At 48.7% G+C, this 17088-nt stretch overlaps 1 protein-coding gene across 1 annotated transcript in view; it reads right to left on the bottom strand.

Moving 5' to 3' along the window:
• Nucleotides 1–15752: 15752 nt before the first annotated feature.
• Nucleotides 15753–17088, bottom strand: part of LOC144125029 (uncharacterized) — a 34822-nt gene continuing 33486 nt past the window's right edge. The window contains exon 9 of the mRNA XM_077658067.1: nt 15753–16061. Within this exon, the coding sequence (XP_077514193.1) occupies nt 15873–16061 (189 nt within the window). The 3' untranslated portion in view covers nt 15753–15872. The remainder of the gene's footprint in view (nt 16062–17088) is intronic.

Here is a 17088-nt window from a genome sequence, read left to right as displayed (position 1 = left end):
GCAAGAAGCAGGCTGACGACCACGCGGTAGGTCACTATGGGATAGGCTCTAGAAATAGCAGGGGAGAGTTATTAGTCGAATTCGCGGATAGAAATAATTTACGGATCATGAATACCTTCTTCCGCAAACGAGAAAACAGGAAGTGGACCTGGAAGAGCCCCAATGGTGAGATTAAAAATGAAATCGACTTCATACTATGCGCTAAACCTGGCATCATTCGGGATGTGGCCGTCCTCGGAAGGGTGCGTTGCAGCGACCATAGAATGGTAAGGTCTAGAATTAGCTTAGACTTGAAGAGGGAACGGAAGAAGCTAGCGAAGAAGAAGACCATTAACGAGTTAGCCGTAAGAGGGAAAGCACAGGAGTTTAGGATAGCGCTGAAAAACAGATACTCGGCTTTAACTGAGGAAGATGATCTTGATGTTCATTCAATGCACGATAACCTGACATCAATAATTACGGAGTGCGCAGTAGAAGTAGGCGGTAGGACAGTTCGAAAAGATACCGCGAAGCTATCTCCAGTGACGAAAGATCTGATTAAGAAGCGCCAAAACATGAAGGCATATAACACTACCGATAGAATAGAACTAACGGAGCTATCAAAGTTAATAAATAAGCGCCAGGTAGCCGACATAAGGAAGTTTAATATGGATAGAATCGAGCATGCTATAAAGAACGGAGGTAGCCTAAAAACAGTGAAGAGGAAACTAGGCATAGGTAAAAACCAGATGTATGCATTAAGAGACAAGCAGGGCAATGTCATTAGCAATATGGATGAGATAGTTAACGTAGCCGAAGAGTTCTACACAGACCTGTACAGTAGCCAATGTAATCAGAGCGCTAATGAGAAAGACAACAGTGCACAGCAATGTGTCATCTCGCCAGTAACGAAAGATGAAGTAAAGAAAGCCTTAGAAGCAATGAAAAGGGGGAAAGCAGCTGGGGAGGATCAGGTAACAGCAGATCTGTTGAAGGATGGAGGGGACATCGTGCTAGAAAAACTAGCCACCCTGTATACGCAATGCCTTATGACCTCGACTGTACCAGAAGCTTGGAAGAATGCAAACATTATCTTAATTCATAAGAAGGGAGACGCCAAGGACTTGAAAAATTACAGGCCGATCAGCTTACTATCCGTTGCCTACAAAGTATTTACTAAGGTAATCACTAATAGAGTCAGGGCAACGTTAGACTTTAATCAACCAAATGATCAGGTAGGCTTTCGTAAAGGATATTCCACAATATATCATATTCACACTATCAATCAGGTGATAGAGAAATGCGCAGGATATAACCGACCTCTATATATAGCTTTCATTGATTACGAGAAAGCATTCGACTCAGTGGAAACCTCAGCAGTCATACAGGCATTGCGTAATCAGGGGGTAGAAGAGCCTTATGTCAAAATACTGGAAGATATATAGAGCAGCTGCACAGCTACTATAGTCCTCCATAAAGTCAGCAATAAAATTCCAATAAGGAAGGGCGTCAGGCAAGGAGAGACGATCTCGCCAATGCTGTTCACCGCATGTTTGCAGGAGGTATTTCGAGGCCTGAATTGGGAACAGTTGGGAATAAGAATAAATGGAGAATACCTAAATAACCTGAGATTTGCTGATGACATTGCCTTGCTGAGTCACTCAGGAGGTGAACTGCAAATCATGATCAACGAGTTAGACAGGCAGAGCAGATCGATGGGTCTAAAAATTAACATGCAGAAAACCAAGGTAATGTTCAACAGCCTAGCAAGGGAACAACAGTTCACTATTGGCAGCGAGAGCCTAGAAATTATGCCGGAATACGTCTACTTAGGGCAGGTAGTGACAGCTGATCCTGATCATGAGAGGGAGATAACTAGAAGGATAAGAATGGGGTGGAGCGCATATGGCAAATTCTCGCTGATCATGAGTGGCAGTTTACCAATTTCCCTCAAGAGGAAAGTGTACAACAGCATAATCTTACCGGTACTCACCTACGGGCAGAAAGGTGGAGGCTAACGAAAAGAGTTCAGCTTAAGTTAAGGACAACGCAGCGAGCCATGGAAAGAAAACTGATAGGTGTAACGCTAAGAGACCGGAAGCGGGCAGAGTGGGTGAGGGAACAAACACGGGTTAATGACATCCTAGTCGAAATCAAGAGAAAGAAATGGGCTTGGGCAGGGCATGTAATGCGAAGGCAAGATAACCGCTGGTCTTTAAGGGTAACGGAGTGGGTTCCAAGAGAAAGTAAGCGTAGCAGGGGGCGGCAGAAGGTTAGATGGGCGGAGGAGATTAAGAAGTTTGCAGGCAAAGGGTGGATGCAGCTGGCAAAGGATAGGGTTAATTGGAGAGACATGGGAGAGGCCTTTGCCCTGCAGTGGGTGTAGTAAGGCTGATGATGATGATGATGATGATGATGGGTAGACTTAGTCACTAGTACGTCTGACAACGCGGTAGCGTACCCGCTCTCCATAGAGACCCATGCTGTATAGGCACCCATAGTGTCTCCCGTTCTTATAGACACTCTTGCTTGTGCTGGTTCACTTACCGATGCCTGGCACAAGTTTCCACTAGCAACTGTGTTTGATCTCTTGCAGATTCGAACTCAGTCTGTACTGCTATAGTGCGACCATTAGGGGGCCCACAACCTTAGCACAAGAATACCGCAAACCTTCACCGAGTGTGACAGAGGCACAACGCCTGAATAACTCCTCAACGTGCTCTTCTATCGCATAGTATTAAAACTGGTCCTGAGGAAAGAATAGGCGCAGTAATCGTCTCAATTATAGGTGCGCACTTCAGTTTCGCTGTGAGGAAAGGGATGAATGCAGAATGTGAAAGGAGGAAGAGGCTCCTTCATTGTGGGCCCCGGATTAATTCCGAACACGTAAATGTGCACTGGCTTCGCACAGAGCACGGACTTGCTCTGCACTTAACTCGCACAGAAACGCGGCCGCCGTTGCTGAGGTGTGAACCCGAATCCTCGTGCCGATGCTCTGAATGCTTTGAGCAGTGGCAGCCCAATGCTCACTCCCCAAGGCACTGATACGCTGCTTTTTACAAACGCAGACATCCTCCAGCATTATCGGCTCGAGCGGTGTATACCCTCCAGCGCACCGGAAATTCTCCTGGGCGACGCCGTCCGTTGGCGTAAAAGATAAACAGGAACCTTCCGAAACCCATGGATATCTCACACTTCCCCAAACGTACTGCACTTGCATGCAATCACTGCTCAGAACCGGCAATATTCCGTCAGATGTTCTGGACATGCACACAACACAACGCTAAAAATTCAGCTACTGTAGATGCGTGGGAGTCCCTGCTGCGTACTCCCGAGCTTGCCTAACAGCGCCAACTCATTTCGAGCGTGTTTAGGGCCCCAGAGTCATGAGATCCCTGCCGACCTCCTCTACGGCACCGCAACCAGACTTCTGGCTCGTTCCCCTATGTTTGGGAGTAAATAAAGTGTTTATCAGCATGATCAGCCGCCGCCGCCGGTTATCAATGCGAACGCATTACTAGGTTATTAGGCATTTGACGTGTCCGCAAAAAGTGGATTAAAAAAAAGCAAATTGGTCTCATGATATGACGTCATCAGCTAGTGTATAGTAGTCACGACTGAATGTGCATGAGAATTGATATCAAAATAGTGTCAGATCACGGTCATGTGAGACATTGTAATTTAGTCGCGATTCTGAAGTCATTACCGCGGTCCTAATCAATGTTATCAGGACCAGATTTGTTGTCTGAAGGAGGAATTGAGTGATGGTTACCAAACGGGCCATAGAGTTGTAGAGTCATGGGTCACAAAAAGTGCCGTCTCATGTGTCACAGAATGGGTCACAAAAAGCGTAAGGTTGTGTTGAGGTGTTCACCGAGATCTGAGAGCTACTGCGCCCTTTCTTTTCCTTCAAAACGTGTCCTTTGCTCAAAGCACATGCTTTCGCATTCCTCCTCGTAAGCAGACTTAAGTGCCGTCAGTTTTTTGGTCAACAGAAGGGATACACGTGACCCACCCCGGTTCAATGCATACCTGATGCTCCGCTCGTTGATTTGAGCTTCTGATGTTATGAGGTGCATTATACGTGTCAAGACAATTGGCCAAGTCCGCTGAAACACGAGTATCACGCGTGCGAGCACTAACGCGTGTTTGCGTCGTGTCGAACGGCGCTCACTTCCCGTCGTTCGGCCAGTCACGCTGTAGACCAGCTAAAAGCGCTAACGCCAGCGCGGGAGTGGAGTTGCGGACGCAGGAGGGCGCCTACGCGCTTTAATTTGCGGTCGCTTGTTGACGTGAAACAACTACTGATTTGTTGCCTCTACAAACGACGCATAATGCACTGAGCAAGCTTGATTTTGATTATTGTTATAGCTTCGCTTTTATCGCATAGACAAGAAAGCCGCGTAAGATTACAAAAACACATGACCACTCACGTGCGCTCCGCGTCATCATTCCCATCAAACGAGGAATTGCAAAATAACCGCTATTGTTCCGCGCCAACTTCTTCAGTATGCATATAAACCAACTAGCCCAACTGTCGGCTCTCCTTAGCAGCTATTAACCGAGGCATATGACGCTGAAATCAATAAAGGTGATAACAAAGACGCGGCCGCTGATTAACACGGGCCCAAGGCCTGTTCGCGTCCAGTGCAGAAAACGGACCGGCTACTTGTGGTAGCGAATGAACGGAAGCAAAAACCGGCGTTACTTTGGTATCGGCCGCCGTTTCACCAAAGGCGTTCGAAGCGGTCGCCCTGCTCGTGACGCCGTCGGCAGAGGACGCTTTTTTCAGAGCTCCAGCGACTACGTCCGAAGCTAAGTGTTTTTTGGTACTTGCGCTAGTAGTACATGCTGTAGGGGCGATAGCTTGAAAACATGTCAAGGGTAGGAAGGCTGGCGGAAGTGTGTATGGCGAAGGTTCTTGTGTAAGAATTTTGGCAGACTTTTAAGCTGCGTAGTGCCGAAGGTTTCTGTGTAGGAATTTTGGCGGGCATTTACGTTGCGTAGTGCCAAAGGTTTCTGGGTAGGAATTTTGGCGGGCTTTTACTTTGCGTAGTCGGTAGGACGACGGGTCAGCAAGCTCGGAAAGTCAAGGTGGACGAGGACAGGGAGTTAGTGCTGTGCCAGGAGTGCGACCGTTGCTGCTATTTAGACGAGAACAAATTCAGGAGCTTAGGCGAGGCAGATGGGGCTAGCTTCGCGTTCGTGATATGTTATCGTTTTGAGGAGGGCGTTCAGACTTTGAAAGGGGAATGACCAGCTAGGACACCCTGGCGTCCGTCGTCTCATAGTCTCTATTGTGTGTATGAATTTTTTGTGCCAGGGTGTTTTACAAATTTCAGGATGGGACGTGAGGGAGATCAGGAGGGATGAAACGAATCACAGGATTCCGGAATGCGTCATAGGCTGTTGAGAAGGCGATTGGAGGCAAGGAAACGACGACGCGAAGGTTCCATACTATTGTCTCGGTGCAAGAGGAAAACCAAGAAAGGACAGCGAGCCTCTTGTTCGGAGCCGGAAACCTTTGAAGCGTGAAGCGTGGACCTTGGTCATCAATTTCTCCAAAACGACTCCAAACACTAGCGTAATGTTTGTGGTCGTGTGCTGTAACCTCTTTGGTACAAGCTGTGATAAAAATTTTACTATGAAAATACCAAAAATATGAAACAGTAACTACAATTACCATGCACAATAAATGATCTTTGAGTGTTTTACTTGTGATACATGTGGCAAACAAAGTAGAGCAACACACGTCCAACGTCCAAGCAACTCCCTTCAACAGTAGAATGATTCGCCGGTAGGAGTGAAGAATGCGATATTTTTTATTCACAACAACATAGACAGATTAGCCTGAGCCATAGTGATGTGGCCCGCCCTTGTGTTTCTGGGCTCGCTCTAAATGACGCGACGCGCTACACAACAGTGACACCAATTCAGTACGGCTGGTATTAAAACTTCGCGTAAAAAGAGCAAACCCAAACAGAAACGAGTAGAATTGGGACTGGTAACAACTTCCGATGCTTTTAATAAATAAAGCTGTCGTTTATAAGCAAAAGCGTATGCAAGAGCCATCAGTACAAAGTACTCATAACCACAGTAAAATACCAAAGAACAATCGACAGCATTAAAAAAAAAACTAGCGGCCTTAGCTTCGCTGCTTGAGAAGGCAGGTTCGTTTTCTGCTGATTTTTTTTTAATCCAAGCAATATATGTCTTTTCTTTCTTGTAACCCGCCTGTTCGCGCAGTAAATTTGCAGCAAGTAATCACGCTTGCTGTTCTTCAAAGGCCAAATTGACCAAAACAGTTACTGCGTGACTACACTATATCACATATCAACAGTGGGCCGTAGAGCCTCTAGATCTATTGATACCTATAATTTAGATCCGTTATACAGGGCGTCCCAGCTAACTTTAGCCAAGGTTTAAATAAATATCGCGGCACTCTAAGACGGCGCTACCAAATGCATGTTGCTGGCTATTGTATAGAGCAACTCACACTATTTTTGTATTGCACTTAACTGCGTAATTAGTCGAAATGAATTACCCAACTTCACAAGCAGCGATGATAGCCGAAAACGTCCACTGAGAAAGTTGTAGAACGGTTCACGAGACGTCCCGCTGAACAGTTTCTAACTCTTCATCTACTACGTATCGGCTTTTTTCCGCTGTCTGCAGACGCCCGCGAAATACAAAAATACCACGTGACATACCCACTTGCACGCCACGATAGCAGTGCTCTCAAACGTTCCGTCCAACAACCGAACAGATTATTTAGCCGGGGGTGCTGCTGATTAAGGGGACAGGGCTGCGACGAAAGCGCTGGCTGAGCGCCTGCGGAGCGCAAGCGATAAGTACTGCGTCCGCTTGAGGCTATCACCAAGCGCCGCGAGGGAGGCATACTTATTTATTTATTTATTTATTTATTTATTTATTTATTTATTTAGTTATTTATTTATTTATTCATACTACAGCCCCTTTATGGGGCTAGTGCAGGAGTGGATTAGACAAAAAGAATTCATACAAAAAACAAGCAAACAATAACATTTAAAAATTCACGAGAAATAAGGCAGATGGCACAAATTAAGCTCAAAATAACAGAAACACTGAGATACAGTACAGAAACGAGAATGAGTCAATACACTGTAACAACAAGAAAGTGCATAAAATCAGGTGTAGTTAACTTTTAACAGCAAATCGTTTAATGGCAGTGACCTAATTGTTCCGGGAATTCAGTTCCAGAATTCGAATGAAGGTGCAACACACCGGGATAAATGATCTGCTGGTTCCTGTACGGAACATTTGAGAGCACTGCAATCGCGGCGCTCAGGCGGCCATGTCACGTGGTATTTTTTTTTTGTATCTCGCTGGCATTTGCAGTGAGAAAAAAAAGCTAAAACGCACTAGATGGAGAGTTAAAAACTCTTCAAACGGAAGTTTTGCGGATCGTTCGAAAACTTTCTCATTGACCTTTTTCGCCTACCTCCGTTGCTGGTGAAGCTGGTTAATTAATATTGACTAATTACGCAATTAAGCACAATGCAAAAAATAGTGTGACTGGCTCCATAAAAAAAGCCAGCAGCATGCATTTGGTCGTGTCCACACCATTTGCATAAAATTTGGGGCCACACGTTTGACGCAGAATGTTCGAACTGGAATCAAACGACTTGGAATGTTCCGGAGAATAAAATTAATTGACATGAAGGCCAAAATATGTATGGGATTCGCACCGATGACCTTTCCGCCCCCAAAGCGTTCGTTGCGAGGACCTTCAGACGGTCGCTACGACCGAACCGCTGGTCACGGGAGGTTCCGGGTGGTGTCAAACGATTCGTCGTACTGTGATGCACACGTTTGTAAATTTTTTTAATGATATAACGAGGAAATCTACCGGATATAGCGAAGGTGGCTGCAAATTGCAGTAGTAGCGCAAAATCCATTAGGATCGCGCTGCTTGTGCCTTAGAAGGGGTGCTTCAGAAAAGGAAACATCCGCGGTTGTTTAGATTTGGTCTTCTCCACGTGTGCCGAGCACGGCGATGTAAACACTTCAAGCTCCCGTAGCTAACGCTCTGAAGTCCAACACTGATTCAGTGTTGGCGGAGAATTTTTCTTTGATATTTCGCGGGCTTTTGTAAGGGGAGACGCGGGTCTTGAAACGAAGATTTTTATTGTCAAAGAGATTGCTATGAAATTAGGAGTGTTCATGTGTTTCTTCTTACTGTTTCCAAAAATATATTTAGTTTAAATATATCTCAATTAGTTACCATACTGTAGGACAGCGTTTTTCGCCAATCGCTTGCGCCACCAGCATCGAAACCTTCGCTCAAAGCCTCGTGAAGGTGAGCGACACCCGAAGACGAATTTTTGGCCAAACCCAACAATTCTCGGGCCGCACGGCCCCTTTATCACCCGAGCCAGCCCGCCGCTTCCGTTAGGCCTCGCTCCGCCTAGAGCTTGTCCTACTGCGCCGTGACCTCCCCTCGAAGCCCCACCAGAGAAGCTCCACCATGCACTGAGAGAGCTCAGTGGTTAGGGCGCTAGGCTACTGATCCGGAGTTCCCGGGTTCGAACCCGACCGCAGCGGCTGCGTTTTATGGAGGAAAAACGCTAAGGCGACGTGTGCTGTGCGATTTCAGTGCACGTTAAAGATCCCCAGGGGGTCGAAATTATTCCGGAGCCCTCCACTACGGCGCCTTTTTCTTCTTTCACTCCCTCCTTTCTCCCTTCCCTTACGGCGCGGTTCAGGTGTCCAACGATATATGAGACAGACACTGCGCCATTTCCTTTCCCCAAAAATCAATTATAACATTATGCACTGAGAGACCCTCGATCCACGGGATTACGACCCCCATAACTGGACTCATATTTTCATTGTTCCAGACCGACGCCAGGAGCTGTCAAGAATTCCCGATAGCCCGAGAACGCCGCCACAAAAAGCCGTGAATGCCGGCATGAACGTCAGCGCGTGAGCCGGCTCGCCACCCGCTGTCTCCGCGTCCCACCTCAAAAAACCCACTGCACCCCACCACCGCTCATGGGCCTACAGATCAGCTGGCAAGACACCCCCACCCCATGCGGATCCCAGGGACGAGGAGCTACAGGCCGTAAGGGCGGAGGTAAGCCTCCTCTCCTCCCTAATCCATCCCACACAAACCGCTTCGCCCCCGTCACAAAGCCCCTCATCACACCCAGTCCTCCCTAGCCAACCCACCTCTGAATCCGATCACCCACCCGCCAAAAAGAAACGCACACCGGAATCCCCCCAAGTCACCCAAGACGACCACAGGAAACTAGAAGAAAACTCAACACAAAATTGCAAGAAATGGAGGCGCGCCTTGGGGCAATATTTACCATCACCATAGATCAAATCACTCACCGATTTGAACACCAGATGGAACAACTGTACAACAGAATGATGCAGGTGCTGGAAACGCGTTTAGCAGCTTCACACCCCTCAATCGCCAACCCCCCCCCCCTCCAGCATGGCGGGGAAGATGCTTAATTATACCCAATTACCTCTCCTCCAATGGAACTGTCGCGGCTTCCGTGGAAAGCGAGCGCCTCTTCAACTTATCGTCCCCAAACTCACCCTCGCGCCCGAATCCTCCTAATACAGGACCCCCAACACACCCGCCACACTCCCCAGTCATGTATCGGTTCACACCGGCAATAGGCATACCCCGCGCGCATCTACGCTCTTACGGCGCTCGCTCACATTTCAAACACATAACATAATATCGGGCGTGCCTCGCATCATCACCGAGATCGTACACCGCAGAAACATAATCCTACCTATTTTTATAGCCAACATATACCGCCCCTCTCCTCATCCAATGTCCTCACTGGAGACGCTCCTGCTAGAACTTCGTATACTCGCAGGGAACCGTCCTCTGATCATTGGGGGGACTTCAATTGTGCACACACTGATTGGGACTACAGAGCCACCTCGAGCAGGGGGCAACGCCTCTGGTCCATGGTGCGGGATCTGCGACTCATTGTGCACAATAATTTACACAATCCCACGAGAATCGGCAATAGCATCTGCATGGACACCAGTCAAGCCGCCTACTCGTGGTCATGACCTGGGACAGGACACACCATACACTAGGCAGCGAACACTACATTATATCTGTCGCTGTCCCGTTTAAACAGTCCCGCAAGAAATACCTTACACTCAAGCTAACAAATTGGGATGCCATCCGCAAACTGTGAATGGACACCCACCTGCCGCCATCACAGACATCGGCCAATGGGTGAGTTCACTCATGACCGATGTCGCCACACACACCCAACACACTGAAACAACACAGGACACCCCCACAATAGGCTTCCGACTCGCCCACCTCTGGGGGGCTTACCACAGCCTCCTACAGCGCTGGTAAAAGAACAAATTCAACAGCAGTCCTGAAAAAGCCGCTGGCGGCGCTGCAGACACAGATCAACCAACATGCAGAGGACCTCTGCCCCTCCGGCTGGGGACAAATCTGTGACAGCATCGCCGGTACTGTCTACCAAGCGAGCCTGGTATCTCCTCCGCGATTTCATCGACCCGATGCAGTCCAAAACAGCTACACAGCATCACGTGGCAGGGCTCATAGACAACACTCACTTATTCCCAGACGCCCCCCTGGACAACCTCAAGCAAACACATACATCACCTAGCATATCAAACCCCCTTCCTCCCTACACAGGCCAACCAAACTGTACCCTCGATTCCGATATTACGGCAGCGGAAGCCACACCCTTCTTGCTCTCCGTAACCTGTATGATCAATTTATCACCGATATTATGGAGTACTTCATCAAATGCTGGGCAAAGGGCACCCCCTCCCCCTTAAGTCTTAGCATCACGCCAAGGTTATGTTTATCCCCTAAAAAACTACTAACACTAGCCAACTTCCGCCTAATCTCTCACGTTGTGTCTCGGGAAACTTTTCGAGCACGTCATGCTGACGAGAGTCACTCAACACATGACGGACAACGACCTCTACCCCCAAAGTGTGGTGGGCTTCCGTTCCCATTTGTCTGCGCAGGATTCCACGCTGCAGCTCACAACCGACATTTGACCCGGCCGTTCCAGGTCACACAAAAGCCATCCTGGCTTTGTATCTATCTACAGCCTTTAATCGTTTTAACCATCAGGCAAACATGGCAGCCCTTTCCTCGCTTCATATAGATGTACGTACGTACACCTATATCGGAGCTTTTCTTACCAACCGCGCGGTTGAGGTACACTTTGGCCCACATACATCACCTCCTTACTCCCTCAGGGAGTCGGAACCGCTCAGGGCTCCGTCCTCTCCCCTTTCCTTTTGAGCGCGACCATGATCTCCCTCGCCAATAAACTCGCGACAGTACCACACCTCCGGCACACCTGCTATGCCGATGACATCACGGTGTGGACCACCCACGGCAGTGATGGTGACAGAGGACACACTACAAACTGCCGCCACATTCACACAAGAACACGCTCGAAGCATCGGACTCTCGTGCTCTCCACAGAAGTCCGAGCTCCTCATCCTCCGTCCCACCACCCGTCACTGTCCCACCACGCTCATAACCGTTGCTCTGGATGATCGCCCCATTCCGGAGGTGGACGCTGTCGGGGTCCTGGGCCTTCATATCCAAAACAGCGGTAGAAGCAGCCTTACCATAAAGAACTTGAGCAGGTGACAGGTGCGATCACGCACCTCATCCGGCAGCACAACCTATGTGTCTCATTCACGCCTTTATCCTGAGCCGATTCATATACACGCTCCCGTACCTCAGAGTTAGGGGTGAGGAGGTCTCCAACTTGGACGTGATGCTTCGCACCGCGTTCAAGACGGCCTTCCACCTACCCCTCCACACTTCCACAGAAAAACTAATCCAGCTGGGTCTTTACGATACTGCTGGGCAGCTTGTGTAGGCCCATAGACAGACCAAGTATATCCGATAAACGCAGACTCCCACCGGACGCTACATATTCTAAACACTCTCGGCATTCACGCCCCGCCTAACGACCCCATGTTTCCCTGCATCGCACGCTCTATCCACTCCAACCTCCTCGTCAAACCCCTGCCGAGAAACACCCATCCGCCACACCACGTGCCCCGCCGGCGAGTCAGGGCAAAGTCTGCCCACAAATATTACGGCTCCGAGGAGTATGCCGTGCGGGTGGACGCCACATGCTCGGGCTAGGAAGCGGCGGCAGCCCTGGTGGGTCTTACCCTTCAATCCCTTGCTATTCTCTCTCTCCCTTCGGTTTTCTCCTCAGGTGTGGCTGAGAAGGCAGCCACCGCCCTTGCAGTTGCCCACACAGAAGCACGTTTTATTCTCATAAATTCGAAAACTGCACTCCTAAATTTCGCATGCGGGCGAGTTCATCTCCCTGCATACTGACCTCGCCCGGTGCCAACCCGCCCCGCCAAGTGGAGCTGCTCTGGGTGCCTGCGCATTCGGGGAACCCCGTTAATGAGGCCACCAATAGCTTAGCCCGAGGCCTGATATGCCGGACACAGGCGGCCCCCGCGTCGTAGTTCTCCTGGGAGCGCATGCACATATTCAGTGAGCTGACTAAGGCTCACCGAGCCGAGAGACCGCCCTAGCCGCCACCACACCACTCACCTGATAATTACCATCACACCCTATGGCGCCGCCTCCAGACACGAACCCTCTCATCCCCTTATACTAGGTCCCGCTACCACCAAAGGCTCACCAACCCCTCTTGCACCCTCTGCAACCACCCCACCGCCACCCTCGCCCACATTCTATTCCAATGGCCGGCGGGTCCTCCCCCGCGGAGCCTGAAGCACCTCAACAGCTGTGAGGACTCGGAACCCCTGTTACGCTCTGAGAACCCGGTCCGGCAGAAGACTGCCATGGACCGGGCTGCCGACGTCATGTGCCGTACGAACATAAAAATTTGAGTGTAGTGGGTCGTATGGGGGCCCGTGTGCTCCAAACACCATTGTCATAATAAAATTTTTTAATACTACTACTACTGCCATACTGTAGGAAAATAACTGAAGCCTAATTACTTAAATTCTTACGGGTCGTTAATACACTTTCTTCATGTCTTGGTTTCGATTGAAATGGTGTTATATACAAGGACCTGAAATTTGGAGCTTTGCCAATTATATTATTGTTGAAGTATACCAGCATATAAAAATGTTAATTATCTCTAAGTACCATATTTATCAGGTATAGTTAGGTGGAATTATGGGTCACAAATATTGAAAGATTCAACTCAGACGCACAATACCAGCATAGCTACGCAGTTTAGTTCTTGTTGAATTCAACGGTATCAGATTAAGAGAAATTGCACCATAAAAACATGATAAAAGCTCCAGCAAGTCTATTCATGTTGCCAAAAACATGAAGCCCTTATGAAGTGCGCGCGCCAGCCATTCGGGGATAATTGTAGAGGTCTAAAAAACTGCGAAATGCTGATATAGTAAAAATATTTCACACTAGTGAGCAATATCAGGTAGTGGGGAAGGAGCTTAGCTTTCAAACAAAACCAATATGGCGGCCTTTGGGGTCGCGGTCGTGGGAAGTGACGGGCGTGAAGTCCTGCCGCATTCGCTCCGAAATCGTCGTTTCCGGGCTAAGTATACGCGAAGTATATAGATATTTTAATACTTGAAGGTAGAATTTATACCTCGAAACCTTTGAGGCGGGTACTTTAGAGTGCACTGAACCCAAATAGGACATTTTTGCAAAATCGAAGTTTTCGCAAATCGTTTCAGGACCAGCGTCTCCCTTAAGTGCTAGAAAAAAAGAACCACGTATAAGTCACGTTGGTAGAAAAAACACGATAGGTTGTTTCGTAACTCCTTCTACAACTCAAAGAAACTCAAGTGACTCTGAAGTGAATAACAAATTTTGGCGTAATTTATATAGACTAAATAACTAATTAGGTGCAATTTCAAAAATAATCCGACGAGGGCCACCCGATAGGAAACAGTATGACGTTGGTTTCACCCAGCTCCCGTGCGCAACTTTTTTCAAATCCTTCATTCAAGTTCTGTGAAATGCCGTGTACATCGGAGGATTAGTGGCAAGCAATGGCCCACTTTGAACAACCTATTAAGCAGGCGCTGGTCATACTCTGTAAACATTAGACAACTAGGGCCATTGTTGGCTGTGTAAAGGATTGGCGCTGCCAATATGGCTGGCACAATAGAGAACCATGGATCATTACTGGAAATATAAGAGTCGCACTGCCAATATCAAGAAAATAGTGGTCAACCAGGGCCGCTGATGGAAATTTACGAGGCGGTAATGCTGATATTGGGGAAACAGAGGACGAGAAGGACCATTATTGGAACCGCCAGATAGCGGCACTGCCAATATGGGATACACACACGAAAGGTAGGGTCATCATTGGAACTCTCAGAGAGTGGTATAGCGTATATTAAGAACACAGTGGCGACGCTGGTCCTTTACGGAACCGGCCTTTGCCAAACATATTAACAATGTTGGGCCGATGCCTTGTGCTGTCTAGCAGGTAGCTTGAAAAAGACGATCTTAGCTCCTGGCGACACCTGCATTTTCTTGACTATTGAAAGCGTCGCTGCTTGGGCCTGCACTGTACAAGTCGCTGTAGAAGATCTCCGGAAAAACGTTCCACTAGGCCAGGTACAATTTTTTGCCGTTTACTTAACACAAATATTCGTTTCAGAGACGCGTTCCCAGAATACGAACACGTTATACAATTTATTTATAGTAACCCCATTAACTTGTTGCGGTCGATACGTCAGGGTTTCCCCTTCAGCCCACTCTTGTTTTGTATCTACATTAAGTTCTTGTTAAGGCAGTGAGGTTGCAAGCAGCTGAAGTAATGTGCTAGTGTATGCTGACGATGTTCCCGTTCGTACGGTCGATCAAGTGAGCATTACCGAGAGTGTCAAATGCACCCGTGGATTTTGCCAAATCACCGGCAGTGGGGTAAATTGGTCAAAATGCCTTGGATTCTGGCATTGCCGCTGGCCATCAAAGTCTGAAATTTTTGCGAATGTGTCTTGGGTGAGGACCCCTGTCAAGTACTTTGGTGTCCCCCTTGATGCTTTCCGTGAAAGGGAGCGATACGACACTTTGCAGGCTAGAGCGATATGGGAGAGAGCAGCAAAGTGGACGTCACTGATCCTTTCCTGCGCACGGCATGCCAAGTGAGACTTGGCCGCGTGCAGCTACACTTTGTTATGTCCACCGAATTGTTTCGGGGAGGCCACGAAGGGTCACTGGTTAAAGCGTCTTAGAGTGAACGCCTAGTGAACGGATTGTGGTCTGCATGAGTTAGTAACGTGCCCCATAAATTAAGTGCCCACTTGTGCTAATTGGTGCATTACGGAATGAGCAAACCACCGTCGTCCCGCTCTTCCGCTCTTTCGAGGACTTCATCGACAAAGTCCCGTCAAAGCTGGGAATCGGATTATCGGCAGGCGAGAGCAGGCAACCGTGCACCGTCGAGCCTCCGAGCGGACTTAGCGTCTGGCTTGACCTGCTCATACCGAGTCAAGCCAACGCGCAGTCGCCGAGTCTGCGTAGCACCGCCTATACCCGAAGGTTGTCTTGACCAGCTCCTGTCGGAGTCGCGTATTCTAGTCGTGCGCTAGACAATCCGTTCGTTTCAACAACCGTATGATGTGTTTAGTGGTAAAAGCAGGTTTCTGTTGCGTTAATTCCCGTGCAGCGCCGCGAGGCTTACGAAGCCGAAGAATAAACGAAAAAGAGTGAAATATGTAGGTGGTACTTTTCACTGCACTCTCTCGAGCCATGTTGAGTTCAGCAGTGAAGGCTAGCGGATGCTATATTTGTCTCGTAAGCTAACGGGGTAACTCCGAACAAGAAATTATCCCCTTAAGAGCCCATTTCCTGCTCCCTCGAGCCGTCCGCTTGCAGCAGGCACGCGTCAGCAGGCTTCGTCAGGCGGCTGGCCAGGGAGGGCCTTGAGGTACTCGTCGAACGTCTTCCGTATGGCGCGCACACGGTCCAGGGTCCTGGAGGCTCCGTTGCACACGCCATCGTAGTCGGCGAGGTCCACGCCGAAGACCACCCAGCCGTGCACGAGCTCGGGAAACGTCTCGCGAAGGGTGCACATCTGCGACAGCGGCCGATGCGCAAGTTTAGTAGTAGCACGAGCGTTCACTGGCGGAAAAAAAAGGATAATGTAGACGTATGGCGGCTGCTGCAACTGCCTCGCCCGGAGCCTGTACGGCGGCCGAAGGTAAATGAAAGAAAGATAAAAGAGTAGTTGCAGGCAATAAGAAAGGAGGCCAAGAAACTTAAAAGCCGAAAGAAAAGGGCTATATACAGTGTACACATAAATAGTTAGGTACATCACAGACATGCGATGTGTCTGCGAGGCAGAAGGTTGCAAAGTGCCTTAGCAAGACCAACACCAAAGCGGAGGAATAGGCTGAAGAATACTGAGATGGGCACAGATCAAGCGCTGTGTTGTATTAACACTTGGTCATAATAATTTTTGTTCTCACTTCTTATGCAAAACCCCTCATAGTAGCGGAGTATTCAGGGAAGCTACGCTGCGCAGTCCTCTCAATGGGCCGCGTGAAGTAATGTAAGTGCGAAAGTTTTGTTTCGTCTGGATGTATTCACCGGCAAGCGAGATGTTCAGAGACGACCACCGATCAGATGTAGACACGGAGCCTAGAAACAAGCATAAACTTCCGTGAGCCACGGCTTTTCTCAGTCCCCGAAGGTTTGCTACGCAGACAGACGCGTATCTGGCCGTTGATTCTTGTGTGCCGCAGCTTGCTGCGGAATTCATCTGTCCGCCTGAGGCTGTGCGCACCAAACTTCGTCCGCGCGCGCTTCTGCTAAGTTTCCACTCACGGTTTGCGGTGGATGCCAGGTGAGTCTAAGCTGAGGAAGCGCAGAGTAGTGCGTTTGTTTCACTGTGTTAGGAGTATAGCCCTATTTCGACGAAAAAGCCGCTCCGCATGTGTGTGTGTGTGCGTGTGTGCTAAGCCTCCAAATTCCGAAAGCACGCTCCAGGTACAAAAAGACGACATAAAGCCTGCATCCTGTATTCACCGTTATCATTGACCCTCATTTAAAATTCCATCATGATGTATAGCTGAAACGTGCAAGAAAATTTCGTATGGCTT

The sequence above is a fragment of the Amblyomma americanum genome, chromosome 1 (genome assembly GCF_052857255.1).
Source record: "Amblyomma americanum isolate KBUSLIRL-KWMA chromosome 1, ASM5285725v1, whole genome shotgun sequence".
Lineage (NCBI taxonomy): Eukaryota > Metazoa > Arthropoda > Arachnida > Ixodida > Ixodidae > Amblyomma > Amblyomma americanum.
The sequence above is the reverse complement of the archived record's forward strand: the minus strand, read 5'-3'. Positions and strand labels throughout refer to the sequence as shown.